The sequence below is a fragment of the Nicotiana tabacum genome, chromosome 2, assembly GCF_000715075.1.
Source record: "Nicotiana tabacum cultivar K326 chromosome 2, ASM71507v2, whole genome shotgun sequence".
Lineage (NCBI taxonomy): Eukaryota > Viridiplantae > Streptophyta > Magnoliopsida > Solanales > Solanaceae > Nicotiana > Nicotiana tabacum.
The window spans coordinates 114679706-114700252 of record NC_134081.1 but is presented as its reverse complement, the minus strand read 5'-3'; the positions used below and the strand labels follow the sequence as shown (position 1 = coordinate 114700252).

The following is a 20547-nucleotide window of genomic DNA, read 5'->3' as shown; positions in this document are numbered from 1 at the left end:
CATATGATCCCTAGATGGGTTCACATCCTCTTGAGTCTCTTTCATCGTGTCATCAATATCAATCTGTACTTCATCATTTGCTTGCACCACACTGTTCGGGATCTCCTCTTCTTCAACCACTTGCTCATCATCCACAAGTTGCCTTTGACTTGAGGTGGGTGTATTCCCACCTCTTCCACTTCTTGTAGTAACGGCCATGGCATGCCCCATATTGTTCCCACCCTACCGGTTCACCACCGTATCACTCGGTAGTGCCCCTTAGGATGAAAATTTAACGCTTGAGAGATTTGACCCATTTGCACCTCTAGATTGCATATCGATGTGTTGTCTGAAGCAAGTTGTGCATCAGAATCGGCATTCTTGTCCATCATTTGTTTGAACATGTTCTCAATATGGCCCATTTCATTGTTGGATGAACTAGGAGCATGGGAAGGATAACGGGGTGGGTTGCTCGGTTGTTGAAACATCGAGGGCCTTTGAAAACCCGACCCCCTATTTCCTTGATTGTTGTTCCACCCACCTTGGTTGTTGCCTCCCCAATTACCTTGGTTATTATTGTTATGCCAATTCCCTTGGTTATTTTTTCCACTCCAATTGCCTTGATTGTTGTTATTCCAATTGCCTTGATTGTTTCCACCACTCCAATTACCTTGATTTTGATAATTCTAATTGTCTTGATTGTTTGAAGGTCTCCATTGTTGTTGACTAGGGCCTTGGAAGTTGTTTCTTTGCCCTTGAAAATTATTCACATATTGGACCTCTTCTTCTTGATCATTGTAGGAATCACCTTGATCAAATCCACTATCATCTTGCACAAAATTGTTCACTCTTTGTTGTACTTGTGGACTTCTTGTTCTTCGCTTGTTCACCATCATATTGACTCCCTCCATAGCATTGACTTGCCTTGGGTTTTTCACTTGTTGAAGTTGAGCCTTTGCCAATTGGTTGATGGTGGTTGTCATCTCGGTTATAGCTTGTCCATGGTCATGTAACTCTTTATGAAGAAGAATCGTATTAGGGTCACCTTGTGGGATATTGGATCTAGATTGCCACACCGATGAAGTATCTTCCATCTCATCCAAAATATCACATGCCTTAGCATAAGGCATAGTCATGAAGTTACCACCGGTAAGTTGATTCACTACACATTGGTTGGTTGTATTGATCCCCCGATAGAAAGTTTGTTGAATCATGTTCTCCGTCATATCATTGTTGGGGCACTCTTTCACCATTGTTCTATATCTTTCCCATATCTCATGTAGTGGTTCATTGGGATCTTGCTTGAATGCTAGAATTTCATCCCGAAGAATAGCCATGTGCCTGGGAGAAAATTACTTTGAAATAAATTTCTCTGTTAGTTCATCCCAAGTACGAATGGAATAATTTGGCAAACTTTCCAACCAATCTAAAGCTTTCCCTCGTAGAGAGAAGGGGAAAAGCCTTAGCCTCAAAGCATCCTCGGAGACATTTGTTTGTTTGCTCCCCCAACACGTATCAATGAACCCCTTCAAGTGTTTATATGCATTTTGACCCGGTGCACCAGTGAAGAACCCTCGTTGCTCGAACAAAGTGAGCATCACGTTGGTTATTTGAAATTTGCTCGCCCTAATACGGGGTGGGACTATAGCACTTGCATACCCTTCATTCGGCAACACTCGGTGTGGAGCCGCTCGTGGTGGAGGTGGGGGTGGAGCGGGTACATTGTCATGAGGCGGTCGGCCTCGTCTATTGGCTTAGGGTTCAAGAGGGACCTCATTCATTTGATCATCCTCAACATCCATGTCCCCCACGGCTATGTTTCCGAGCTCTTTGTTTGCCATGAGTGCACCTACAATAACAAGTAAGGAAAAGAAGATATCCCAAAAAATACACCTAAATATATAGCTAACACCGTTTTTTAGCTCCCCTGCAACGGCGCCAAAAATTTGATCTCGTCCAAGTTCACACCTCAATTCGAGGTTATGAAAACGGTCGATGCAATAATATTACCCAATAAGAGTCGGGGTCGAATTGCACAGGGAGCTATATGTATGGGAGTTAGTAGTATATATCTTAGCGTATGAGTTTGTATATCTAAATTTACACTTCCACAATATTTTGTTTGTTTAAAAATCTAAACTAAACTATAATTGCAATTTAAAAATAAAACTAGAAGATTGTTTTTGTTGTTTTTCAAATGTTGTAAATGGCCTAGGGCTATGACCTTCGCCTAGGTGTTTGCCTAATGTGTTATAAACTTTAAAGCTTGTTTTATTGGTCGGGGTGTATTATAGCTATCAATACTCGATTACCCACTCAATACCTCTCGGTCATCGAGTAATTTTTCCCAATTTGGCTTTCTCAAGTCCAAATGGGTATTGAACAAACGGTTGATAAAAAGATCAAGTCGGGTTTTACTATCTCTAGGTTCAACCCTTTAATTGGGCTTATCAATCTATCGATTGACCCAATTTCTTATTAGTCAAGTTTTCCTAGACTAAGTCTCTCTTTCTCAAGTAGAGACCAAATCAAATAGGGATCAACTAATGTTTGCAACCATTAATTCTACAAATAAAAGCAAGAACAAGGCTAAATAATAAACACCCAACCATAAACAAGAAATAAACCAAACACCCATTAAGTTTACACACTAGGGTTGGGTCACAACCCTAGTAAAAATCTATCTACTCATGCTTAAATTGGAAGAAAAAGAAGAAGAAATGATAATTAAACCCATATTGCTAATTAAAATAATGAAATCAATGTTCAATTAGCTCAAAATAATGGAAAAAACTAATAAAGAGGGTAAAGAAAAACGTCTACTGTGGTTGCTGATATTCAAAACTTGACCTAAAAAAGTGAAACTCTTCTATTTATACAAAGCTAGAATTTTCGGACAAAAATGCCCTTTCGGAGGTTCTGCAGCCGCACAATTTCATGTGCGGTCCGCACTTTGCTTCAGCTTAACAAGATTTGAATCTTATGGCCAAACAATTCCAAATCGCGGCTGCGTATCTTTTTTTCTGCGGTCTGCACATTTCTGAGTGCGACCGCACATGGCTCTTCTGCGAATCGCACAAATGCAACAGCGGCCACGTAGCTGATCTTCTGGAGCCGCACAATAATTGTGCGGTCCGCACTTCCTTTGAACTTGAAATGCAGGTTCTCTGAACTTTTGCTCTAACCCAGCTTTCGCGGCCGCATAATTCATGCGCGGACCACACTTTGCACCAATCTCTAATGGATATTTCTTCACAACCTGTGGTCGCAGATGATATTCTACGGTCCGCACTTCTGAGCTTTTGTGCCTATTTTTGTCCTTAAGTTCAGATTACTCCTTCTTGAGTTGGATTTCATCTTGGGAGCTCATCTTCCAATATTCCTACAATTAATCACATTTAATCAGTTTTCGGGAACATAATTAACCGCTTTTGGACTAAGACGAAAGCTAAAGGGCGCTAATAAGTAGTCAAAATCCCCACTTATCATCAGTCCCGAAGAGAGTCTCTCGAAGATGTTCATGTGAGGTTTCGACCTTTCGGCCGAGATCGAAAACGTTAAGCGGATCAAGGTCGAGGCCAAGAAGTTGGCATTCCCCGATGATGACGAGGGCTATAAGGGTTTCGGCGGATCCGAGGGCGGAGAAGACCACAATGGCCCCGGTGATGAGATGGGCTCCGGTGAAGATCGGGTTTTGGTGCCTTGTAGGTTTTTCTTCATTTTTGTATTTTTGTAGATTTTGTTGAGGTCATTTGGCCTTTGTAAATATCTTTATATATATATATATATAAGGCTCTTCCTTTTTTCCCTTTCACAATTTCAAGTTTGTTTCTTTTGGTTTTTTCTTTACGATCGCAAATATTTTAAATGCCTTGGCACGTAGTAATAAGGTCTTGTTCAAAGGTTCGAACAAACCTTGTTCTCGATATAATTTTGTTTAGAACTCGTGGGGGCTTGGTATGACCGGAATCTTTCCCCAAAGTGCTTAATTAGAAGTTTTTAGATTATAATTTTGTCGAGGGTAGCCTTTGAACCGGTTTGAAAATTTTGAAGGCCTTATGTTTTGGTTTCGGGTTTTGGACGTCTCCGAGCCATTTCTAAGATGGTCGTAGCCTTTTAATTGTTGGTATTTCCCAATAGGATTATTACCCCAGGATTCGATACCCGATCCATCCGGGCTTGCCCAAGACGGCAATCCCCGAATGGGAGTGGCCGTAGCTTTTAATATTCGGGCACTGCCTAATAGGTTTTTATGCCCCGGGCTTCGACAGACCGATCCGTCTGAGTTTGCCTTGGATGACAGTCCCTGAGTGGGGTGATCTCTTAGATCCGGAGAGAGGTGTCCCTTGGGCCCGATGTCCTTATGGAACAAAATGTAGTAGTTTTTAAGAGACAAAATATGTATCTACAAGGTAGAAACTTTCTTTTATTTCTGTGCGCAACATACAAGATGGAGAATGTGTACAAGCTTCGTGTTATGGCTTAAGTTCTCTATGTGGGCACGGTTCATTTGATCGTTTGTCCCTTACAAGAAATCCTATCCACCAAGCCCAGACTGTTCAGGCACAAAGTTTCCTTCCTTGCAAAAATCATTATCAAGGGTAATGACCCCCAGTATTCGAGGCCGATCATAGAGAGGGCTCGGATACTGTTGATGTAACCCTTGACTCCGGTTCATAGCCGATCTTCAATTCTATGTTAGCATGATCTACTATTGCCTCATTAAAAACTTTACCGAAAAACCCATTTGGGACAAAATCGGTTCAAGGGAAAAAGAGTGCAACACGTGCTTTCAGGCCTAATAACTACATCATTCTTTGGTCGTTGCCTGCAAATGTTAGCTCAATTTGTAATATAGGTAAAGAAAAGAATGAATGGGGTCCTACCTTAGCAGTAGTACCGTTTTAAGTGAGCCACGTTCTAGTTGTTCGGTAGTCGCTCACCGTTCCTTGCTTAGAGTTTGTATGATCCTTTACTGGTGATCTCGATAATTCGATATGGAATTCCTAATTCGGTCCCAGCTTGCCTTCGTTTGGGTTTCGGGTGTTTAGTGTCACTCTTCTTAACACCAAGTCCTCGATATTGAAGTGTCGGAGGTTGGCTCTCCAGTTGTAATACCTTTTGACCTATTATTTTTGGGCGGCCAGCCGAACGAGGGCGGCCTCGCTCCTCTCGTTTAGTAGTTCCAGGATTGTGTTCATGGCCTCGTTGTTTGACTCTTCGGTCGCGTATCATAATCGGAGACACGGTTCTCCTACTTCGACCGGTATTAGCGCTTCGGCACCATAGACCAACGAGAACGGGGTGGTCCCGGTACTAGACTTTGAGGTCATTCGATATGCTCACAGGACTTCGGGCAAAATTTCCTTCCATTTTCCTTTAGCGTCGGTCAACCTCTTCTTAAGATTTTAGAGTATGGTTTTGTTCGTAGACTCCGTCTGCCCGTTCCCACTAAGGTGATAGGGTGTTGATAGGATCCTTTTGATCTTATGGTCTTTGAAAACTTCACTCACCTTACTACCGATGAATTGCTTCCCATTGTCGCACACAATCTCGGCCGACATTCTGAACTGGCATATTATGTGGTCCCAAATGAAGTCAATAACTTCTTTCTTCCTGACTATCTCAAATGCCTGAGCTTCCACCCATTTAGAAAAATAGTCAGTCATAAATAATTTGAATTGAGCCTTACCGGGTACCCATGGTAGGGGGCCAACGATGTCCATTCCCCAATTCATCAATGGCCAGGGTAAAAAGACCGAATGTAGCAGCTCCCCGGGCTGATGAATCATCAGTGCATGTCTCTGACATCCATCGCATTTTTGCATGAACTCCTTTGCGTCTTTTTCCATGTCGATCCAGAAGTATCCGGCTTTGATTATATTACAAACCAACGATTCTGCACCCGAATGATTCCCGCATGTGCCTTAGTAAATTTCCCTCAAAACATAATCGGTATCTCCCGGTCCCAGGCATATGGCGAGTGGTCCATCGAACGTTCTCCTGAATAGGGCGTTGTCTTCGGACAAGCTGAACATGGCCGCCTTCGTGCGCAGAGCTCTTGATTCTTTAGGATCCGATGGTAGTTTTCCGGTATTCAGGTAATCTATATACTTGTTTCTCCAGTCCCAGGTTAAGCTCGTCGAGTTTATCTCGACGTGACCTTCTTCCACTACCGATTTCATGAGTTGTACGACCATTCCCGAGTTGAATTCATTGTCATCAACCGACAATCCTAAGTTGGCAAGAGGATCGGCTTCGCTATTTTGATCTCAAGGTACATGTTGCAAAGTCCATTCCTTGAACCGATGTAATGTCACTTGTAGTTTATCCAGGTACCTTCACAATCGCTCCTCTTTGACTTTGAACGTTCCATTGACTTGGTTCACCACATGAGGGAATTGCACTTAGCTTCAATTACCTCGGCCCCCAGGCTTTTAGCCAGTTCGAGACCTGAAATTATGGAGTCATACTCGGCCTCGTTGTTAGTAAATTTTATAGTTCTAATAGATTGTCTAACTACATTACCCGTAGGTGGCTTCAACACGATGCCAAGTCCAGACCCCTTTGCGTTCGAGGCACCGTTCGTAAAGAGGGTCCAGATTTTGTAGGAGGTCCCCGAGTTCAACAACTCCTTCTCGGCCTCGGGTATTAGGGCTGGTGTGAAGTCGGCCACGAAGTCTGCCAAAATTAGAGATTTTATGGAGGTTCGGGGTCGATATTCGATATCATACCCGCTGATTTTCAAGGCCCATTTGGCCAATCATCCCGAGAGTTTGGGCTTATGCATTATGTTCCTCAATGGGTAAGTAGTCATGACACATATATGATGGCATTGAAAATACGATTTTAACTTCCTAGAGGCGCTTAGCAAAGCGAGCACCAATTTTTCCAGGTAAAGATACCTAGTTGCGGCCTCGCCTAGAGTCCTGATAACATTGTAGATAGGAAATTGCGTACCTTCTTCTTCCCGGACTAGGACTTCACTTACCGCTATATCGGATACCGCTAAGTATAGGTACAACTTTTCATCTGCCTTCAGAGTAAGAAGCAAAAGCGGGCTCGAAAGGTACCGTTTGAGTTCTTCCAAGGCTTGCTTACGAGAAGAACCGATGGCTCTTGTCGAAGGACCTTGAAATGAATCGGCCCAACGCAGCTATGAGCCCGGTTAGCCTTTGGATGCCCTTGACATTATCCACCACGGTAATGTCCTTTATGGCCTTGATTATATCGGGATTGATCTTGATTCCTCTGTTAGACACTATGAATCCGAGAAATTTAACGGACCCGACTCTGAATGCGCATTTCTCTGGGTTCAGCTTTATATTGTATTTCTTCAATATGTTGAAGGTTTCCTGTAAGTGTTTGAAATGGTCCTCTGCTCGCAGGGACTTAGCTAACATATCGTCAATGTACATCTCCATTGATTTTCCGATTTGTTCTTTGAACATTCGATTTACTAAGCGTTGGTAAGTGGCACCAATATTTTTTAGTCTGAATGGCATTACGTTATAGCAGTAGGTGTCATACCTAATGATGAAGGACATTTTTTCCTAGTCGCTCGGGTCCATCCAAATTTGGTTGTACCCGGAATAGGCATCGAGAAAGTTGAGGATCTCGTGGCCGGTCATCGCATCGATCATACGATCGATGTTGGGCAGAGGGAAAGAGTCCTTGGAGCATGCCTTATTCAAGTCTTTGTGGTCTACACACATTCTTAATTTATTCCCTTTAGGGATTACCACTAAGTTTGCTAGCCAATCCGGGGATTCAACCTCCCGGATAGACCCTATTTTAAAGAATTTAGATACCACGTATTTGATGAATGCATGTTTTACTTCGGACTGGGGCCTCATTTTCTGTTTGACCGGGTGGAACTTCGGATCCAGGCTCAGCTTATGGGTAGTTATCTCCAACGGTATCCCTATCATGTCAGGGTGGGACCAAGTGAAACAATTTATGTTAGCCATAAGGAATTTAATGAGTTTTTTCCTGAGCTCGGGATTTAACCCTGTGCCCATGTATACCTTACGATCAGGCAGGTACTCGATCAATATGACTTGCTCCAGTTATTAGACCATTGATTTGGTGGCGTTGTAATCGTCGGGGACTATGAAGGATATGGGAACTCTGTAGTCGTCGTCCTCATCCGTCCCCTGCTTCTCCGACTAGGTCGGTGCCGGTGTCGGTGATTGCTATTTGGTCCCTTCCTCGGTGACCGAACTCGGATCCTTTGGTGTAGAAAGTGCGGATATCGGGACCACCTCGTCGACCACGAACATCTCCTTTGCGACCGGTTGTTCTCCATAAACTATTTTAATCCCTCCTAGCGCTGGGAATTTCAACATCTGGTGCAGTGTCGAGGGCACTGCCCTCATATTGTGAATCCACAGCCTCCCGAACAGAGCGTTATATCTCATATCTCCTTTGATCATGTAGAACTTTGCCTTCTGAATGGTTCCGGCGGTGTTCACCGGTAGCGTTATCTCCCCTTTAGTAGTCTCATATGCTATGTTAAATCCATTTAGAACTCGGACTGCAGACACAATTTGGTCTTGTAGACCCAGTTGCTCTACGACTCTCGATCTGATGATATTGGCAGAGCTACCTGGATCAATTAACACACGCTTAACTCGAGATTTATTTATGAGTAAAGATATTACCAGTGCATCATTGTGTGGCTGCATGATGCCTTCAGCATCCTCGTCGTTGAAAGATAAGGTTCTTTCTAGCACGTAATCGCGAGTCTGTTTTTCTCTAGTGATGGACACTTTGGTGCGCTTTAACATCGGCCCCTGGGGGACGTCGACCCCACTGATGATCATGTTAATGACGTTCTGAGGTTCCTCCTGCTCGATCTACTTATTAGAGTCCATATTCCTGAAATGGTTTTTGGCTCGATCGCTCAGGAACTCTCAGTGATGTCCGTTGTTGAATAACTGGGCTACTTCCTCTCTCAATTGTTGGCAATCTTCTGTTCTGTGGCCGTGAGTGCCGTGATACTTACACATTAGGTTGGTGTCCCTTTGGCCTGGATCGGACTGTAGAAGTCGAGGCCACTTGGTGTCTTTGATACGTCTGATGGCAGATACGATGGCAATAACATCGACGTTAAAGTTGTACTCCGATAATTTTGGCGTTTTCTTAGGCCCAATGGGCCTGTTAAAACCATTTTTTCTCATGAGTCCCTATTTATTTTGACCTCGATCGCTTCTCCTTTCACTTCTCACAAGGTTTCGTCCGGACCCATTACCTCTTCGATCCCCATTGTATGGTTGATACCGATCCCTATTTAATCTCGATTCACGATCAAAGTCTCTCTTGGGTCTGTCGATAGCTCTGATGGGATAAATGGACCCGGAAGGGTCCCCAAGCTGATCATCTTCGACCCTAATTTTTTAGATATACCGGTTATGTACGTCGGCCCAAGTTATAACTGGATATTCTACCAGATTTTTCTTTAACTGTTGTGAAGTCAATAAGCTTCGAGTATTGAGTCCTTGGGTGAAGGTCTGAACGGCCCAATCGTCTGTGATCGGAGGCAAGTCAATTCGTTCCATTTGAAACTGGGACATGAATTCCCTGAGCATCCCATTATCTCTCTATTTCACTTTGAAAAGGTCTGACTTCCTGGTCTCGACCTTGATGGCCCCGGCGTGTGCTGACACGAAGGAGTGTGCAAGCATAGCAAACGAGTCAATAGAATTAGGGGGTAAATTGTGATACCATATCATAGCTCCCTTCGACAAAGTTTCCTCAAATATTTTCAGCAGGACGGACTCGATCTCATCATCCTCTAAGTCGTTCCATTTGATGGCGCACATGTAGGAGGTCACATGCTCATTTGGGTCGGTTGTTCTATTGTATTTGGAATATCGGGCATACGGAACTTCTTCGAGATTGGCTTCGGAGCTACGCTTGGAGGAAAAGGTTTTTGAACAAACTTCTTGGAATCCAGACCCTTCAATATCGGTGGTGCCCTTGGGATTTGGTCGACCCTGGAATTGTAGGTTTCCAGCTTTTTGTCATTGGCTTCGATTTTCTTTTCTCCCGATTCTACCTATTTTGTTAGCTCCTTGAGCATTTTTATGATCCCAGGGTTAGTCCCGGGTTCGGCATCACTCGGCCTCTTCATGACTAGTTTGTTTCTGCAAGCGATTTCTTAGGGCGGCTCAGGCTCAACCCTGCTAGGAGCGCGGCTCTGGTTCACAGGTGGGCTATTGCTGCCTGTTGATCCTGCAGCATTTCGAAGATCACTCGCAAGTTGATCCCATCTCCTTCACCATCATGTGTATTTTGGGTTGCCGATCAAACTCCCCCGCAGACGTTGTTCTCAGGATCAGTAGGCAAATTCACATTGATGGCCACATGTGAGTTAGCGTCGATTGGGTCCGCAGTTGGAATTCAGTTGGGATTGACAGGGGCATCTCGTTACTGGGTACCATATTGTTGTTCTCGTCATGATGACTGGACTAAACATCCACATTTAGAGAGGCTGATTGGGAGTTCGACATTTTAAACTTTGACCTGAAATTAAAGATACTCCAAAGAAGTGTAAAATAGGGTGTGTTATGGAAATTTGTACCAAATTGCCACTATTATCCTTAGCCCCACGGTGGGCGTCAAACTGTTTATCCTAAAAACGGATAACAATTAAATTTATAAGTGGTTTTAAGGATACGTAGATTAATTCGATACAAATGATAAATTGTGTTAGATTAAACAAATAAAGATGTAGCAAATTCAAACCAGGTAAGGAGGATAATTTCAGCCTTGATGAAATATCCACCCTTCGGATTCACAATGGCTAACACTGATGAACGAGAATAAAAGCTATGAATAACAGTGAAAATAATAGTATATTGCTTTGGGATATGTGTTACAATGTGTTCAATGAATAATCAGACTCCCTTTATATAGTAGGGGAATCCCACTCTAGGTACAATTCCATAAAAGGTAAAAATCTCATGTTTAACTAATTACTGGATTCCCGTCGATACGTGCCGAGATCCGCGCCGTGATACCCGATTGGTCACGGATATTACGGCCTTCCGTTAATCGTGTTCAATTATCCAATAATGCTCTCCGGAGTCTTTTGGGATTTGGACCGATCACGGGATCATGACCTCGATATACTCGAGGGCGGAGTTGCGCCCCCGGTACCTGCCTCGATGAGTCCCTTACCTCGGTTCTGGCTCATCGTCATCGCGTCCCTTACTCGATTTATTTTATCGGGAACCGAGCCGGCTTATGTGTCCGATTTCACCCGTATACATAAGTAACAAATTTCTCGTAACAATAGGTTACTAGAGATATGTAACCACAAATTCTAAAGTCCTCAACCTTTTTTTTGCATCTTAAGCCTCATTTTGTGCCATACGTTTAACCTTACAATTTTCACAGCTATTTTCTTTTTCGTTTTCATAAAATATAAGGAAATGGAGCATTCAAAAGAATGGTCATATTTTTTCCTGCAAAGCAACTTTGCTAACCGTGGTTAAATTAGGATAAATGATTTTACCTTTCTTGTGCAATATGAATAAGATAATACCATTACAAGAGCCGAAAACCGGCCGACATCGGAAATAATATTAATTTTTCAAAAAGAAGTAAAAGAAGAAAACAGGGTAGACAGTGCTGTTGGCATAACAAACAATAAGTTTTCTTAAAAATATTCCTACTCCGATGTCTACACAAAATTATATTAGTATTTCATAATGAAGTGATAGATTGATATAATAATAGACATTATTTCATCATGGTTAGTTAATTTTATGTAAATTTACTTTTTATTTACACATGTAACAACATCATCATCTTGTTCTTCTATCTTTGGTAAAAGAAAAAAGACCATAAATAATAAGTGGAAAGCTTGTGCATTTCAGTTCACAAGTTTCTCTTGGAAAATTTCACATGTAGTTATCCAAATGTAGCTTTCTTTCACAGATTTTTGGGGGGAATCATAAATAGTCATATTTACAATTGGTAATTGTAAAATAGCCAAAGTTTTAAAAGTAATCGAAATATAACCATTTTTTTATGTAAAGATAAAATCTGAACAAAAATACTATTAAAAATTCGGAAAAATTCCAGTATAGTATGCTAGAGTTCGAATTTTTTTACATATGAGATTCTAGCATAATGTGTTGGAATTTGATAATATGCTGGAAGTTTATATGAAGGAGCTCCATAATCCAGCATATTATGCTGGAACTTTCCGTATGATAGAGTTCCAACATAATATACTAGAAATTTATACGCATGAACTCCATAATCCGGCATATAATGCTATAACTTCTCGTGTTTCAGCAAAATAGCGGCAATTTTTCGATGACTTTGATAACGCTAACTATTTTTCAATCATCAATCTAAAAACTGGCTAGCCCGTGCTATTTTGACCAGATTTTTGTCCAACGCTTTAGCTTAGGGTGTCTAATGGGCCAGTCCATACAAGTTTTGGTTTGGGCTTTCAGGTTCCCGTCTAGGCCATAACCGGTACAACCCCATACTCTTTTGCTTTGCTGATTTTAGGTAAAGAAAATATGAAATTATACACGACTTTCTTAGAGCAAAATATGAAATTAGCCAGTTCGCCAAAACTAATTATATTTACTAATTAAAAGTATATATATATATATTATCGGCATATTATTTATGCAAGCGTCTAAAAATTAAACATTTCTCAAATTTGTTTCAATATATTGAGTCGATTAATGATAGCTTACCAGCCTCTGTTTGCCCGTTCCGTTAATGAACTGTTCGATCTATAGTCACAGCTAGGGGTGGAAAGTGGGCGGGTTGGGTTGAATATAGGCGGGTCGAAAATGGATAACGCAAAAAACGGATAAAATATCTTATCCGATTCATATTTAATAAGGATAAAAAATAGGTTAACCTATATCCATATTATCCATAACTTCTTGAATATGACCACTTTTGGGACAATTCCTAGTCTCCAAACTTGAGGAACCCCATATTTAAAATTTTACAAATATAAAAGTTAAACTCATTAGTTAAAAATTTTTAAGTGGATAATATGGTTCTTAATCATATTTGACCCGTTTTTAAAAAGTTCATTATCCAACTCATTTTTTTATAGATAATATTGATGAATAATTATTTTCTTTTAATCATTTTTCCACCACGGTTTTAAATACTTCTCAAATGTGGACAACTTCTCTAATTATAGGAGTTGTTTTGTCTGTATAATGCTTCGGCGGTTGTATAACTAGCTAGGAGTTTTGCCTTTATCCATATCAAGGTGAAACAAAAGGCAAATTTTGTACTACTGATTAATTAAATGCAAGATATTATTAATCTTGACGGTCTTGAGCTAAAACCCAAAACAAAGAAAGGGAACAAACACAATGAGTTATCACGTCGAATTGCTTGGCTATTATTATCTGATAAATATAAAGGATATCCAACTACCACCTCCATTTCTGCTCAACAGTGAATATTAGTATGTAGGTTTCTAAGTTAATGACCTCCTCCTTTCTTTCGGTGGTTGGTTGGTAAGTACTACGAAATTAGTAATTATGTTTCTCAACCATATGTGACTATCCTATCATTCTGCATCATACATATTACATAATCTAAAATCTTATTTATAGGACCCTTAAAATGGTTTATTGGATGGATAGTTTATATTTCGTAAATGTGAGGAATTTTTAAACTAACCTAACATTGTTATTTAACATATTCACTTGACCTAATAATGTAAAATAATAATTTCTTTTACACTACAGAGTATAAAAGTTATACTCCCTCTGGTCCACTTTAAGTAAATTTTTACCCTTTTTTCGGTCTATAATATTTGATTTTTTCAAATATAAAGAAGGAATTAATTTTTTCTTTTCAAAGTTATCGTGGGAGTAAAGAGCCTAGGATTAGTTTGCTATATTTTGAACGAGTAAATTAAGGTTAATCTGGTCAATTTTATTGTTAACTAATGCTAAATGGTGAATTTCTTAATATGTATAAAAAGAGTCCAAAAAAAATTACTTAAAAGTTGACCGGAGGGGAGTATGAATTTGTTGACTAAGAAACGGCAAGTTTTCTTCTACATGAATTAAATGTAAATCTTGACTTTTATACATACTTACTATTTATTAGTACTCCCTCCGTTCACAACTATGAACTTTGCACATTTCTTGAGAAATAATAAATAAAGTGTATAATTTACCATGATATTCATATTAATTTATGTATATTTTTAATGGATTTGAGAAAATGATTTGAAATGAGTAATTAATACTATGGGTATAACAGAAAAAAAAATTGTCTTCTCTTGATATACTAAAAGTGATAAGTAAAAGTAAAAATTTATTTTTAAAATACTGGACAGGTACATGTGAACGGCCAGAGTATTTTTGTAGAAACCAGGATTCTCTAGCGTTGAGCCACATTGAACTCACCATTCAGAATTGCCATTAAATGAGTCACCTAATAAGACCAATTCCACGAGCTTGCACCACGTGGATGGCCCCAAGAAGTTTTCCACCTTTGGATCCCGGATCCACCGTGATATTATCGGGTTCATCTGAATCCAATATTTTTGATCCGAAACATAAATTTATGTATAAGAGTGAAGAGTCCATTATAATTACAACAAAGAGTAGATATAAACCCATAACTTTAAAAAATATGATAAGTTCAATACTAAAAACCTTAAAGATTGATCTCATAAAATTTAAATCTTGAATTCGCCCGTGATTGAATCAAACTTTTGTGGCTACATCTTTTTATTAGTACTACGTACTTGTTACATTTCCAAAGTAGGAATGTTTTCCTATTTTATTATACGTCGAAGAATCAATGAACTACATATGTACATTCATTATGATGATGCAAATTTCGGAAAGGAAAAAACTGCAGTGAGATAATAAAACATATTTGATATTCTTTCCGTTTCAATTTAGATAAGGTAGTCTGATTTGACACAAAATTTTAAAAAAAAGTTTTGAAATATGTGGTCCTGAGTTTAAGGGACAACAACTTTGTGGGACCATTAAAATTTGTATGGTTATAAAAACTTATAGTTAAGGGTAAAATGAATAAAATAAATAGTTTAAATTTGAATTGCTTTCAAATATATGAATGTGTCATTCATTTTTAAACGAATTAATAAGGAAAATGTATTAATTTGGAATCTTAATTAACTTTCTTATAGCTTTAATCTAAGGTTTAAGAAAAATGAAAAAGAACTCGTATAGATGAGCAAGTTCATGTCCCCTATCATGTCTCCCTAAATTCCATAGCCCCGCTAACCACCAATATACCTTTCATTTGCCGTATATTTTACGGCGTACTCCAAGGTATGCAAATGGACAGGGGCGGAGCTACAGTAGTGTCTGCGGGTTCGGGCGAACCCAGTGATTTTTTTCGGAACCTTGTATTTATATTAAAATATTTATTAAATTTATATAAATATATACTGCCGAACCCAGTAATAAAAGGGGTTTTGATTCAATGGTAAGGCTGTGAGTTCGCTGGGAAAGATGGGAGTTTCGATTCTCGCCGAAAGCGGGAATCCTAGCTCCGCCTCAGCAAATGGATATACGGCTTTGGTTGGTTTCTTAAGTTGCAGATATTAGAAATGAGGCACATTTTCCTCTATTTCCAACAGTTAAATTGGTGAACAACAAAGAAAGTTGGTCAATTGAACACATTTGACTAAAAAAATATATTAGTATATATATACGTCAAATATTATTTTATATACTTTCGGGGAGATTCATGGTTGGGCTACTCATTTTGTGCTATATATAATGTTGAGCTAGCTTTAGAGCCCGTTTGGACATAAAATTTGATGGAAGTTTTTTTCAAAAAAAAATCACTTTTTTCGAAATCAACGTTTGTTCATAAAATTTTCAATTTTCACTTGAAGATGCATTTTGAAAATTTTTAAAAATTTAAAAAATTACAAAAAGTTGTTTTTCAAAATTTTCACTCAAATGACTCACAAAACTTCAAAAATAACCCAAACTGAAATTTATATCCAAGCACAACTCTAAATTTCAAATATCATTTTCACTAGAAAAATATTTTCACTATTTTTTCGAATTTTACAATTCTTAGGTCCAAACGCCTACTTAGTATTGACCCGATTTAGCTTCTCAATTCTTTTCCCGATAAGCCAATAGTTCAGTAGTTTTTCGTCTATTAACTTAAAATCATGAGGAAACCAACTTCAATTCCATCTAGAAGTTAATTATGTTTTCTTAAATTCTTATCCTCAATAATAAACAAAAAGACGTCCGTTCTTTCTTTTAAATGTGCAGTTGATCTTTTGCTCAATAAGTAACAGGGTAAATATGAATACAAGTAATGGAAAAAATACATGCTCTCACCAGCAAGTTGGAAACTTGCAAACCAGAGAGAAATACATTCCTTTAATTTTTTGGATTAGTACAACTAAATTTGTCACGTATTATTGTGTTGAAAATAAGTAGTTGTTGCAGTGAAAAAATAAATAAGAATGTACCTTAAGCCATTATTATTCAAGCAAGAGTAAAAAATTACCTTTAATTTCTACAATCGATTTGTAATCCTAAGCGTTGCTTTCCTTAAGTCGATGGTCTATTAAAAACGGTTTTTATATTTTCATAAGATAGGTTTTTATATTTTCATAAGATAGGGGTAATGTCTGCGCACACACTACCCTCTATAAATCACACTTATAAAATTATATTGTGTATGTTATTGTTGATATTGTTGACTCGTAACCCTGAGCGAACATTTTTATACGATAGGCTGTGGACATTAAGTAAGAACCTTAACCATAAGGACTTACTAAAATACAGTTTCTAAGGACTCCTAGTAAAACGTTTCCTTCCATCAAGAAAACCACTGGATATATTTTGCATATATATAAAATCATATATTTATACTTGACTTAATACTTAATGCAGATCAATACATTTTAATTACATACATACCTAATATGTGAGCCACATTAAATATCTCTAGTTTAAGAGACTATAATTTCTAACATTTATAGCTACAATTAATTTGGATTAACAAAACTAAGTTCATCAACAGAAAAAGAAAAATGCAGTCAAAATTATTTCTACACGTCAGGAGATCAGTTATCGAAGTATGTTTTTGGTATTAGTAGAGACAAGGGCATATTTGAACCTATAGTTTTCGCTCATGCCTTGTATTTTTGTCCAAAAAATTATTAGAGCTTTGAACCAATTAAATTAAAGTAAAATTTCGAATCTGAACTCATATTCAAATTTGAATCCGTCTCTGATCAGAGAGAAGTGATGTCAAACTCAAAATAGTACTCCTAACTCCTAAGCATATATATTCAAGTTTCAACAACAATATGTATGGTTGTTAGAGGACCACAAGACAAATAGGATCATTTCAAGTGCACTTCTTCAGTAGAAAAGGCTAAATTAAACTTTTCTATATCAGAGCCAAAACAAGTACGAAGTTGGATTCATAAATTAATGCACCTATTTTTTTGGATTTGGTAGTTTTACAAAATCCACTTTCCGTCATTACAATGTCAACACGAAATGACCCTCGTGTAGCTCTGTGTCCTTGTCCCTATACTGCCTAAAATTGTACACCTATTTATTATAACCCCCAACAAAATTAGTTCATTCATGACTTTGGTCTCTCCTTTTTTCACTACTAGCCTTTAATTTTTGCACTATATAACCACTCAACTACATAGCACGAAAATAACCACAGAGAAATTAAAATGGCACATATTAGAATATCATGGCTCCTAATTATAACTCAAATTTTCTTGTTATTACTAGCTAAAACAAATGCCAAAATTCCGGCAATTATTGTTTTCGGCGATTCATCGGTCGATTCGGGTAATAACAACTATATTCAGACAATTGCGAAGAGTGATTTTATGCCATATGGTAGAGATTTTGCCGGTGGTCGGCCGACAGGTCGGTTTTCTAATGGAAGAATTACAACTGATTTTATTTCGGAAGCTGCTGGTTTAAAACCAACAGTTCCAGCATATTTGGATCCAGCTTATAATATTTCTGATTTTGCTGTTGGAGTTAGTTTTGCCTCTGCTGGAACTGGATATGATAATGCCACTGCTGATGTTCTCGTAAGCCTCTTTGCAATATTCTTAACATGCTTTTGACTTTAGAGCTTGTACTTGTAGAACAGTTTAATAAAAAAATAGTACTACTGCTACTTTGATTGGCCTGGCACTTGCCCCTACAGGCGACGTCCCGATGTAGGTCGCGCGCTTAAGCATCATTCATTTCCGGAGCTAGTTTTACAGTGTTATTTGTGCGATCAAAGTACATATTAAAAGTCTATAAGAAAAATAAGTTATGTTTACTCTTAATTGCAACCTTTGAAGAACAAAATCCTGTGGTCTTGGGCTTAAGGGAATAGTATGATAGTATCTTACGAGTATATTTGGGTTGAAGTAGCTAATAATAATTAACATTTTGGAAGTTTATAGCAGTTTGATTGAAAAAAAGGCAGCCCGGTGTACTAAGTTCCCGCTAGCTATGCGCGGGGTCCGGGGAAGAGGCGGACCACAAGAGTCTATCGTACGCAGTCTTATCCTGTATTTTTACAAGAGGCTGTTTCCACGGCTCGAACCCGTGATCTCCTGGTCACATGGCAGCAACTTTACCAGTTAGCAATTTGATTGAATATAAAGTTTAAGAAATAAAAGAATATTTTTGACAAAAAAGTAAAATATATGCAAGGTACCGAAATTACTCTTATTATGAAGAGTTAATTAAAGGTGATAAGAGTTTCACATGTTCTAAATTTTATCAGTGTCCCGAATTGACATAAAAGTTTCACATGTCACTTATTATTATTTTTCCCTAATAATACATCGATTTTCCTATCAAGTGAGGTCCCAAAAAAGTTATTTATGTTAGAATAAAATACGAAATTGTTTACAATACAAATTGGTGTCATATTGTCTGAAGTGATTAAGAAGAAAAGAGTGTTATATAAAATGGGATAAAGGTTACGTTATATATGATCATAATCTTACCATGCTACTCTTGTCGTTTTATTGAATGGCTTCTATTGCATGACTTAAATTATTGCAGGGGGTCATACCCTTATGGAAAGAATTGGAGTATTACAAAGAATATCAAAAGAAACTAAGGACTTATCTTGGCGATGCAAAGGCAAACGAAGTAATAAGTGAGGCGTTATATGCCTCAAGTCTTGGAACAAATGACTTCCTTGAAAACTACTACACAATGCCTCAAAGAAGATCTCAATACACTGTGGATCAATACCAAAGTTTCCTAATTGGAATAGCCAAGAATTTTGTAACCAATTTGTATAATCTTGGAGCAAGAAAGATATCACTAGGTGGACTTCCTCCAATGGGGTGTATGCCATTAGAAAGAACATCAAATATGGCAAATGGGAATGAATGTTTGGAGAGTTACAACGTTGTGTCTATGAATTTTAATGATAAGTTGAGTGATTTGGTAATTGAGCTAAACAAAGAGCTTTCTGGGATTCAAGTTGTTCTCTCTAATCCTTACAACATTATGCTACAAATGATTAAAAAGCCTTCCTTATATGGTACGTCTTTCCCCTTTTTTTCCTTTAGTTAATTAAGAATATATTTTTTGATAGCGTAAACTCTAGTCAAACTCTTCTATATTGGTCATAATTAACATCACTTCACTATAACAATCAAGTTTTCTTTGGAACCAATATTTCATGTTATGTTATAATATTTTTTCTCTATACCATCACTTCACTATAGCAATTAAAAATATCTTAACCAAATGAGACTATTATAGATAGGTTCAAGGCAGCTTGAACCTTTTGAAAAACCGAAGTACCATAAATAGTTTTAAATATGATCCCGTAAAATAATATTTCTAAACTTATAAGATATATTTTTCCAATAAACAACTCCTCTATATTGATTTCAACTATTTTCTACTAGTGCTATAACGTCTTAAATATTATAGTACTTATTAGAGTTTAAGTTATACACTTATAGTTTACACTGTCACATAAACTCATAGTAAGTATTATGGTAATCTTGTTATTTGACAGGGTTTGAGGTGGCTTCACTCGCGTGCTGCGCAACAGGACTATTTGAGATGGGTTATGCGTGTGATCGATATAATCTTTTCACATGTAAAGATGCAAATAAATACATATTTTGGGATGCATTTCATCCAACGGAAAAAACAGATCGTATCATCGCCGACCATGTGGTTAAAACAGCTCTGTCCAAGTTTTTAGAATAATTATAAGATGGAGATTATCTATTTGTATGCTTTGGTTATTCCATAAACCCATATATAATTAGTATGTAATTACGTGTGTATATTCTTAGATTGAGTGGATTTCTAGTTACGTAAACTGGTGTTGTTGCGTGATGTTCTTTCATCCCTCATACGAAGAAGGATATGTAATATGAGAAGATGAGTGATTTTATGTTGCTAATAGAATTACCTTTTATTGATATTGTTCTTGTTCTATACTCTTTTATTTTTCTAAAAGTTAGTTCATAGAAAGATCAAAAAGAGTTCATAATCATTTTTATGGTCATTCGAATTGCTAATCTAAACAATTTGA

The 20547-nt window shown here is 38.1% G+C and overlaps 1 protein-coding gene across 1 annotated transcript; it reads left to right on the top strand.

Moving 5' to 3' along the window:
• Nucleotides 1-17647: 17647 nt before the first annotated feature.
• LOC107810512 (GDSL esterase/lipase At2g04570) lies at nucleotides 17648-20431 on the top strand. Its single transcript, XM_075237878.1, has 3 exons — nucleotides 17648-18067; nucleotides 19044-19533; nucleotides 20020-20431. The coding sequence occupies exons 1-3, from the start codon at nucleotides 17696-17698 to the stop codon at nucleotides 20214-20216; spliced, it is 1059 nt and encodes a 352-aa protein (XP_075093979.1). The 5' UTR covers nucleotides 17648-17695; the 3' UTR covers nucleotides 20217-20431.
• Nucleotides 20432-20547: the final 116 nt, after the last annotated feature.

What these genes read in the sequence shown, in the direction of transcription:
- LOC107810512 (XM_075237878.1), top strand. Translation starts at nt 17,696, where the DNA reads ATGGCACATATTAGAATATCATGGCTCCTAATTATAACTCAAATTTTC. An exon ending in ATGCCACTGCTGATGTTCTC is followed by an intron (nt 18,068 to 19,043) that starts GTAAGCCTCTTT and finishes AAATTATTGCAG; the next exon opens with GGGGTCATACCCTTATGGAA. An exon ending in TAAAAAGCCTTCCTTATATG is followed by an intron (nt 19,534 to 20,019) that starts GTACGTCTTTCC and finishes GTTATTTGACAG; the next exon opens with GGTTTGAGGTGGCTTCACTC.